At 37.4% G+C, this 10,885-nt stretch overlaps 1 protein-coding gene across 1 annotated transcript; it reads right to left on the bottom strand.

Moving 5' to 3' along the window:
- Positions 1-1,903: 1,903 nt before the first annotated feature.
- On the bottom strand, positions 1,904-8,987 carry ZP4 (zona pellucida glycoprotein 4). The gene is given in 14 exon segments (XM_052000071.1): positions 1,904-2,018; positions 2,497-2,589; positions 3,044-3,122; positions 3,713-3,805; positions 3,807-3,864; positions 3,951-4,140; positions 4,578-4,708; positions 4,963-5,060; positions 5,625-5,678; positions 5,680-5,813; positions 7,566-7,718; positions 8,234-8,336; positions 8,396-8,541; positions 8,822-8,987. Coding segments are annotated over 14 exon segments (1,599 nt in total). The 3' UTR covers positions 1,904-1,917.
- Between the last annotated feature and the right edge of the window lie 1,898 nt (positions 8,988-10,885).

Genomic DNA, 10,885 nt, shown 5'->3' with positions numbered 1-10,885 from the left:
TTAAGTTTCATTCAGTGCAAAAAAATGGAAGATGTATGAGAAATGATCTAGGATGAAGAAGTGGTTATTAAGCTAAAACAAGGATTCTGGAAGACACACACCAAAAAGGAGGACCTGGCCTGGCAGGAGTGATATGGATGAACTAGAAGTGTATATTTTTACATAAGACTATAATATTCTAATGGAAAGGAACTCCTTGATCCAGGCATTTCTTCTCGGTAGATTGTGACCCATCAATGTCTACACAGAGTTTGCCCTAGTAGTTCCACTCAATCTGTTGGGGGCTATTTATTCAAACTCTTGATGTTGTGATGACATTGTGATTAGCTAATCTTTCTTCCTTTAAGACTGGCCTTTTTTCAATCAGCAAGCTAAGCACTAGTGATAAAATTAATAAACACAAGGCTTGCCCTTAAGGAATTTACAATCATCTACTAGGAAGAGACAATTTGCAAAAGGGGCAGAGAGAGGGTAATCTTTGTTTCAACAATACAGAATAAGAAAAACCTCAAAGTGAGCCAAAGATATAAAGTGGAAATTGGCCATTCTGTGCCTTTAATACTAGCACCTATGCCCCCTAAAGTTGTCATGAGGATAAAAAGATGTTTATAAAGTGCTTTGCAAAACTTTAAAGCACAATATAAATGTTACTGTTATAATTATTAGCTCTGAGAAATTGAGATCACCCCCACAGATGTGACCAGCAGCCCAGAGTATTTCCATGTATAAAGAAAACAATGTGGATCCAGCAAATTAGGATAAGGAAGAGAAATGAGAGAGGATTACAATAATCTAAAGAGTGGTTAGTAGTGAATGATACAGATTGAATCAAGAAGAACTGAGAGCAATTAAAATATCACCTAGGATCCAAGAAGAGCAGTTTCCTGCTTGGTAGGAAGACAAAAAGGAAGTAATTAAGAAGAGAATGAAATGCAAGTGTACAAAGGCAGATCTAGGAGAGTTTTTCCAGAGGAGTTTGGTCATGATGGGAAATATAGAATGAGAATTCAAGGACATGGCAGGATCCTGTGACATCTGAGGATAGGAGGACTGGGTGTGTTAGGAAGCAGCAAAGAGATTGAATAGAAAGAGGGGAATGATTGAAGCAGAAAATTTTTGTTGAAGGGATCAAGGACACACATGGGGGTAGAGGGACTGAGCAAGAGGGATCTTTCTCCTTCAGAAGTTAGCAAAGGTTTTTCCATTCTATTTTTTATTTGTGGTCTCAAACATTCCTGCACTTTTAAATGTAGACAGCTTAGTAGAGTGCTTATTGTTACCTTCTTGATTCCTGCAGTGTTGTGTTTTCTGAGTGAAATTTTCCCCCTTCCCTCCAGCCTTCTCATTTCTCCGTGCTCCCTCCCTCCCTCCCCCCCTTTTTTTGACCTATTTTGCTGGACCTTGAAGAGAATATTTATCTCAAAAAGGTTCCTGCTTTGCTAACAACCTTTCTTCAGGATGAAGCTTTACTCTCATGCATGTGCTACTTATTTGAAGCCCATTTTAGAACATGGAATACCTCTCTTTATTCCCTCTGCTGAGGGGAAACAAGTGCTTTTCTCAATGCTAAAGAGGTAGGTCCTTCACATAAGAAGACTGTCAGGGTAGATCCAAGAAGATCAGAATGTAAGAGGTTAATGTTTGAAGAGAAGTTGATTGATGAATAGGCTATCCTAAAGAGAGTGTATTCTTGACATAGAAAAAGTTAAAGAGTTGTTCATTTTAGGAATGTATCCATCACACATGGACACAGCTTTTCCTTAGTTTTGTAAAACAGAATAGTTTCTCAAACCTTAGAGCTGAAGCCAATTACCCCTATGATCAAAGGAATTAATTAGACCAAGAGTCCCAAATTTAATCAATCAGCTTAGAGATAAGAACTTAATCGCAAAGTATAATTTTTATTGCTAGAATATTTTATTTCAGTCTCCTCAGTGCTAGGAAGGTGAGCAACAAGACTACCACAATTAGTAGTGCAGATATGGTAGGCCAGATTGCTCTTTTATCCAGGACTGAACCTGTGAAAGAAATTTTTTTTAAGAATTTGTGCTCATACAATTGGATGATATTATTTCTAATTGATAAGTGACCTTAGTCCTTTATTCCTTCAGATTAGAAATATCATGAGAACTATATCCTACATGTGTGAACAACTTGTCCTCAGCTTATGGCTAGGAATGTCTAGGAAAATATTAAAGTCCCTAATTTATGATGAAATGTCATTGTTTTCCCTACTTCTGGGTTCACCACTTAACATTTATTACTTCAATATCAAAATAACCGCCTTGTCTTTCAAAATATATGAGCATGGTATAATAAGGCATCTAAGTAAAAGCTAGATAGACAACTTATCTAATGAGTGAAAAACCATTAAAGTACTATGGGCAAGGCACTGTACCAAGTCCTAAACATGGTAATGCAATCTGGGATACGAATCTAAATTTAGATTTTCAGAGTGCAAAAGTATGAGGAAAATACAATGGAGTTGACACTCACCTGATGGTGAAGAACTCTCAGCAGTTTGAAGAAAAAATATAGGCCCCTTGCTGGAAGTCTCATTCCAAGAAGTCTCAGAGCTCCTCCTTTTTCCTAAAGGGAAAAGGGATAGAACAAGAAACGTATTAATACAGGGCGCTTGATCTAAAAAGAACTGAGAAAGTTGGTTAGATAATAACAGCATAGGAGGTTAAAAAAAATAACAAGTCTGTTGTCCTTAAACTGCTTATGTATGTATAGGGCAGATGAACATTTCTGTTGACTACAACTGTCACCTGTTAGTGTGAACTATATTACAAATAGAATTACATCTGGTAGGTCTTAGCTCCCACCACTTTCATTCTCAGTGCTAGCTATATGCCAAGATATCAAATAGAGATCTTTTATTTGACTTTTTATCGGTCACTTGACAAGTTTGATAAAAGATTTATGGTCTATTGAAGGCAAGGATTGGATCTAGACACCTAGTTCCTTCCTCTGAACTATTCTATTGCTATAAGTAAGCATTTAAAGCAATGAGGTTAAGGAGATCAATCTAGACACTTACTAGTTCCCACAGGGCAGGTAACTGTGCAGGAATCTGCCCCTGAAGGCAGGCAGAGTGAGGCACTGCAATGTAGATATACCTGGGGTGGGGGAGGAAGAAAACCATGGTCATATCTCTTGAATCCTGTCTTTTTTGGTCTTCTATTATTGCTAAAGGTAGAAAGGAGTTGCTAAAGAAAGCTAGTTATGCAGACTGAAAGAGCATAGAAAGAATTTAGATCCTCCAAAAGCTAAAATACACAGAAGAGAGAAATAAGAACATTTAAATACTTGTTTGCCAAGGACTGAATAAGGCTAAAAAGTCTTACGTTTAGAAATATCCTTATGGACTTCATACTATAATAGAGATAAGTACTTCAACATAAACTTTTTCTAAACAAAATGATTATATATCTTTACCTCTCAGATCTGACTATATACAGATTATATATAATTTGTCCACCCACTTATCTCCCTCAACCTTTCCCCCCTCCTCCACAGTTATGTAAAATCTATTGATGGGGAAGAAGACGACTTGCTCATCAGAGCCTTTTTATTTAGCTGAATTTATCAGTTGTCAATTTGTTCTGTTTTGAAAGGTGAATTGAGGTTAGATCTGAAAGGTAGTAAAGCTTATTTATTTATTTATTTTTGCATCCAAAGCCATGTACAAGGAAGCCAGACATCCTACCGGTCCCATGAGTGCCTTCTTAAAAGCAGAATCCACAAAGGCAAAGGCATGGATGATGAAACGCTTATAATGAGACAGAAACAGTGATGTTGAAAGTTCTTGGAATGGATACCATCTTTGTCCAATAGTTGTTATCTCCTGTATAGGGACATCTAAAGAAGATCTGAAAAGGTCAGGATAGGAACTTAATACCCACCCACCCCTCCTACTTTCTTGGTCAAAGCCTTCAGTCACTTACCCCTTCACTAAGATGGGCCATTGTACTGGATGCAGAGGATTGGCAATTGAGGTTGCCCAACAATGGTGCAGGAGCAGAACCAAGTTTGGGTCTGTTCTATGTAGGATCCGAACCTCCACATAAACTGGCTGTCGAAGTAGCCTTGTCACTGGGTAGTCAGTGGCCACATAGTAGGAACTATAGTGCTCTTCTGTAAGCAGGATCCAGGGAAGGTAAAGTCTTATAGTGGATAGAGTCCAAGATGACCCAAGTTCAAATCCTGCCTCAGAAATTGCTAGCTGTAGAGACTTGGGTAAACTTCACTTCTCAAACTATAAAATGAAGAAAATGGCCCCTACCTCCCAGGTTGTTGTGAGGATTAGATAGCATGTTTAGAGCTCTTTGCATACTGTAATAATTGATACGAGACCCAAAAGACCAGAGATGTAACAAAATGCTTTGATCGAGGTAACAAAAAGCTAGAAGAGATTTATCCAAAAGCCTCAAAGATCATTTTGTGAAGCAGAAGTTTCTTGAAAATAGATTATCATAGTCCCAGAACACATTGTGTCTTTATCTGGATATAAGGCTTCTAGATTCTATGGAAAGAAGAAACAAAACCCATCTTGCCAAAGAAGGTGACCTTACCTTTAGCAATTTGCAGTTCCAGGGTTATACGCCCTGGCTTGGTATCAGGAAGTGGTGGAGGGAGGGTGAAGACCTGGATACTAGCTGGGAGAACATCACCTCTCATCAAGTAGTTACAACTGATATGAAGACTAGATGGAAGAAGACAGGCTTTAGCCAGTGGAAGGCCACTCTTACCTATGGAATTATCTATAAATGTTCTGAAAATGGGTTCCCTTTGGAAGGGGTTAATTTATTTCCCTATTCTAAAAGAATAGGGATTATGATTATCCAGAAGGATGGTTGGAGACATCTCCCCCCAAAATTACTTATGTCAATAAAAACACCTTAATATTTATCAAGGCAAAATAAAAAAAAAACAGATTTTAGTTATCAAAGATCATACCTGAAGATGCTATCTCTAGTGATTGACCCATGGGTCCAATTGCTCACATCCCTAGATGCCAATAGCGTATTCTTATAAATTGCCTGGTTGCCAATCATCTGAAAATTATAGGTAAAGCAATTTATTTACTATTCAATTGTCATTGACTGGTTTGTCAGAATTTGACTTAAACTTTTATTGCTTCTATCTTTTTAAGGTAGTTTTTGCTTTATTTGTATTCCTCTTGTGCAAGTTTTATTTAGAAAAATACTGTAAGAGCCTAGGAAAATTAGATGTAAAATAGCAAGAACAGAAAAGAGTAGCAAACAAAAAGAGACCCAAATTAGTCAGCCTTGCTTCAAAATTAGATTTAAAAAAAAAAAAAGGGAAAAGCCAAGTAGATGTCAATCTATAGAAAGTATGCTTTTATTTATCTTTTTTGTTTGTTTGTTTGTTTGTTTCGGATTTTTTTTGGAGGCAATAGTATTGTTTCAAAAAATCTGTCCAAAAAAATATTTCAAGGCACCTTTTTCCAAGCCTCCATTTGCTACTCTTTGTAGATTAGCCAAGGTAACCAGAAGATTTTAGAGCCCAGATACTTTTGTTTTTGCTCTGGTTCAGCCCTTATTGTGATCTTCATTGAAGCTCTCTCACCTAGTCTTGTCATATATTTACCCTCTCACCTGCATGATGGTGCCACAGGCAGAGTGTGGGAACTGGAACAGGACAAAAGCATTTAGTTTTCTCCACGGGATTACATTTCGCATCCAGTCCAGAAACCAGGTGTACTGTGTCCAAAAGCAATGATGGCTTAGTCATGTTCTAAGAAATAGCAACAGATAATTGGCCATCTGGAGTACACTGGGCAGTCACTGAAAACAAAGGCATGAAAAATTAAACCACAGACTCATTCTTCTTAGTCTAGCCAGAGGGATAGAGCCTAAAGTAATTGTTGATTTTACATGTCTTCTGCCTTCCCAAACTAACTGGTAAATGTATGTACACATACTTTCTATTATATATTTTTATATATAGTTACAAATAATTTTCTGTGTATTTTACATATTTATGTGTCCATATGTGTATATTAATACACTCCTACTTGTTTCTTTTATTCTTTGTTAGGAGGGATAAGTATGTATGAAAGGGATATTAAAAAAAAGAAATAATAAATTTTTTTGGAAAGAAAATGGAAATTAACTCCTTGAAGGGAATCTCTACAACATACTTTGGCAACTTGTTTTATACCAAACCACTTTCAAAGACCACCAATACATGTTCTACTTTACAAAATAGAAAAGCTTGAATCATTATTTTAGTTACACTGTGTTACTTGTCAATAACTTGCAGGGAAAGCTTCTTGATAAAGACTTTAAGTGCTTACTATGTGTGGAATATTGAAAATATGAATTGAAAATAACAGGATGCCACTCATATGAAAGAGTGTTCCAAATCATTATTGATCAGAGAAATGCGAATTAAGACAACTCTGAGATACTACTACTACACACCTGTCAGATTGGCTAAGATGACAGGAAAAAATAAGGATGAATGTTGGAGGGGATGCGGGAAAACTGGGACACTAATGCATTGTTGGTGGAGTTGTGAACGAATCCAACCATTCTGGAGAGCAATCTGGAATTATGCCCAAAAAAATTATCAAATTGTGCATACCCTTTGATCCAGCAGTGTTTCTATTGGGCTTATATCCCAAAGAAATACTAAAAAAGGGAAAGGGACCTGTATGTGCCAAAATGTTTGTAGCAGCCCTATTTGTAGTGGCTAAAAACTGGAAAATGAATGGATGCCCATCAATTGGAGAATGGCTGGGTAAATTGTGGTATATGAATGTTATGGAATATTATTGTTCTGTAAGAAATGACCAGCAGGATGAATACAGAGAGGACTGGCAAGACTTACATGAACTGATGCTAAGTGAAATGAGCAGAACCAGGAGATCATTATACACTTCGACACCGATATTGTATGAGGACATATTTTGATGGAAGTGGATTTCTTTGACAAAGAGACCTAACTGAGTTTCAATTGATAAATGACGGACAAAAGCAGCTACACCCAAAGAAAGAACACTGGGAAACGAATGTGAACTATCTGCATTTTTGTTTTTCTTCCCTGGTTATTTATACCTTCTGAATCCAATTCTCCCTATGCAACAAGAGAACTGTTTGGTTCTGCAAACATATATTGTATCTAGGATATACTGCAACATATCCAACATATAAAGGACTGCTTGCCATATAGGGGAGGGGGTGGAGGGAGGGAGGGGAAAAAATTGGAACAGAAATGAGTGCAAAGGATAATGTTGTAAAAAAAAAATTAAAAAAAAAAAAGAAAATAACAGGATGTTATCTGCCCACAAGAAGCTTTTATCTTCCCTGAGGAGGAAGGGAAGAAGAAAAACTAGTAAGAATCTGAGTGTTCAGAATCAAATAACAAGGCTAAAAAAGTAGCTCATGTCATGAAGGAGATGAGTTGCATGGAGATGACATTTGGTCTATGCTATTTTCTAGCCCTACACAAGTATCACTCCACAAGTCAGCCTGGATTACATTACAACTTAATGAACCATAACTAATAATAAGGAAAGGAAGGTCGCCACTTACCTGTGTTGCCATAGTAGCAAGGTTTTATTTCATCTTCAGAGTTATAGCAGCAGCCTAAGTTCTCACAGTCTCCTTTGGGGATGGATGAAATAGCACAGGACATCTTATCCTCAATCTTGACATCACACAGATCAAGACCTGGAGCATCCATGGCTGGTTTCAGAAAGAAGTCAAGTAATAGAATCTGAACTTTAGAGCAATTAGGTGATTACAGGTTATTTTCTATTGTTCTTTTATTCCATTATCAAAACCCTGTAATCACTTGATGTGAAAGCACTAGTGTTGCCCACAGCAGATAAAATTAGAGGTTGCCTCCAAAAAGGGGACACCCATACTCAGCCAGCAAAATGGGGAGAGAAGAATTGGAAAAGAAATATATTCCCAAGGAGTCTAGATAGGTTTTCCCCTTTCTCTGCCATATTTAAACAAGAGTTGATTATCTTTAATCCTGGAGAACTGTGAGTCGTATTGTATCTTCCAGTATTGTTGTGTCATCTCTTATGGAACAAAGTTATTGGCTTAAGCATAAAATCAGGTTTCCTAGATCTCCAGCTGACATGTTTTTAATATCAAGAACAGAAAGGAACAAATAAAGTAGACTTTTCACACACCCACAAGTAGACTTAGTCACCTTTGTTTCTTTAAGTGTAGATTCTACAAATCTTTACCTGCAAGAGTGAATGAACACTTGAGCACCTTCACCTTGTGAACAGTCTTATTTCCATCAGCATCTAAGCTTGACACTCCAATAGGCATGATGTAATAGTTATCCTAGAGACAGGCAGGAGAATTGTAATTAAGAGTTGTGAATACAAAGAACATTAAGGGACTCACTCTATTCTGGCCCTACTCCCCCATTTGGTAACATAACATCCAGAATAGGAAGCTTCAAGATGGATAGACTCAAGTGAGTTATAGGTGATCCAAGTCCCACAGATTGAATTATTCTGTAGAGCATGCAGCATACCTTTGTCATCTGGAAAAGGAACAGCTCAAAAGATCAGCATCAGCAGGGTAATATCTATGAAATGAAAAAAAATCACAAGAACAGAGCTTAAAAGAGAGAGGGATGAGGAACACCATGACAAGTCCTGATCATCTGTTTAGGGTTGGCACATTCAGCAGTTTCCTTTGGAATTTTAAGCTATGCTGGAGATTTGGGGAGAGAGGGATGGTAAAGAAAGGGAAAAAAGACTGATAGAATCATAGTTTTATTATCAGAAGAAAGAGAATGTTTTTTGCTCAACCATCCCTACCCCAAGCTATCAGTTCAGAGTAATTTCCATAATGACTTAGAAGAGGGAGTGTAAGATGAAAACTTCTTAGTCCACAAGATAATGTGCCGAGATGATCCAAGTCTTCAGTCTCTCCCAGACTCCCCCAAACAAAAGATAAGAGGATTAAAAGTAAAAGCCACAGCATTTCTATGCTAGTCTATCACAGTTCTCTTCTTTTATTCTTCTCACTCCTCAGTTTTCCGAATCTTAAAGGGAGCTTTTTGTACTCAAAGGAGGGGTCGTGCTCCAGGTGCTCACTTAAACAGAAATCAGCTGGGAAGCTTCTAGGGCCTCTCATTTTATAAGATCCAGGGTTTGCAGCTGCTTCCCAGTCCTTCTTTCCAGGAGATGTTTAAGAAGGTGGAGAAATTTTCTGATTCCTATTAAGAAGGGCTTTCCTAATAATATTAAGTGTGTTATTTATATTAATTACTCATTACTCATTTCACCTTTAAGCCAAGTCACTTCACTTATATCTGCTGAAATGTCTTTCCAAGCCTGGATGAATCTTTGTTAGTTATCCTCAAATTTGGAGTAGGCATCCATGAGCTATCCCTGCTCATGTGGAATCTGAATTTGGTAAACTTTAGGTAAGATTTAAGTTCTTTTGCTCATTTGGAACTATTCCATGATCCTAAGAGAGAATGTTCCAGAGATATTCTTTTCTTGGTGAGGTCAAATCTTTGTGCTGGTTGATACAAGATATTGGATGATCTTGTTTGCCTGACTGACTTTCCTTGAAGGATCTGGGGTAGAGGTGTGGGTTAGGGTCAATTGCTTACCAGGGATAGTCCTGCTTCACCTTTTTAATCTTTTTGGCATTCTTTCCCTAGCTTCAAATCCAGTCCTACTAGAGTTTTGTTTTTCAGATTTAGGAACCTTCTTATGATTTAGACACTTGATCCAAAGACATTAATATCATTTTTCTTAGTTGTATTGTGATTTATAGTCAATCAACAAGTTCTAAAGAAGCAAAGACAAAGATTAAAAAATGCTTTCTCTCAAAGAGAAGACTTGCATTCTATCCAAGAAGATAATATATGCACACACAAATTTAAAATGAATAGAAGCAGAATAGGACAAAGCAAATACAATGTAAGTAATGGGTTGCTAGGGGGCTTCATAGTACACAAAGTATTGAACCTAGAGTCAGGTAGACTGATCTTCCCAAGTTCTGAACTGGCCACGGATACTAGCTATGAGAACTATGGCAAGTCACTCCTTTTTAATCTCAGTTCCTTTATCTGCAAAATGAAAGAAATGACAAAACATTCTAGCATTTTTGCCAAGAAAGCCCCCAAAAGGGTCATAAAAAGTCAGAGGCTACTGAAAAGAAGGAACAAACAAATAAAAACAAGGGAGTTAAGAATGAATTCTTGGGACCAGGAAAGGCTTTGTGTGCAAGATGGTACTTCAGCTACATCTTGAAAGAAGAGAAGGATTCCATGAGGTTTAATGAGGAATACACTTTCTGGGATTCCAAGGCATAGAGAAAGGAGATTAAAGAGTCTCGTGTGAAAACAATAAGGACAGTTTGTTAGATCATAGAAAGTGGGAAGGAGAATAATGCATAAAGAATTTGGAAAAATAGGTTGTGAGGGGCTTTAAAAGCCAAATACACTTTAAATTTTATTTTATTGACAATAAGAAGCCACTGAAAATTGTTGAGTAGGGAAATGATTTGGTCAGATTTGCACTCAAGGAAAATCACTTGGGAAACCAAGGAGGAAAGCCTAGAGTGAGAAGGGACTCATCGCAGGGAGACAATTTAGGAGGCAGTTGCAACAGTCTAGGCAAGAGGTGGTAATAATCTAAAAAAATAGTGGTACATGAGTAGAGAAAGGGGGTCAGATATGAGAGATTTTATGGAGGTGAGCCTCAATTATTTCTTTTAGGTCATTTTGCCCTACCCTGTCATTCAAGAAGATATTGGAAAGAATGACCAGAGTATACCCCTAATCAATAAGAGAGTAGTGCTATGGAGGATATCAGCTTTGAACTGCCATAAAATGTCTCTCTGGGATACTGTTGAAGACAGAATGC

Source organism: Antechinus flavipes, chromosome 4 (assembly GCF_016432865.1).
Source record: "Antechinus flavipes isolate AdamAnt ecotype Samford, QLD, Australia chromosome 4, AdamAnt_v2, whole genome shotgun sequence".
Taxonomy (NCBI): Eukaryota; Metazoa; Chordata; class Mammalia; order Dasyuromorphia; family Dasyuridae; genus Antechinus; species Antechinus flavipes.
Note: the sequence above shows the minus strand (reverse complement) of the source record. Positions and strands in the feature narration are given on the sequence as shown.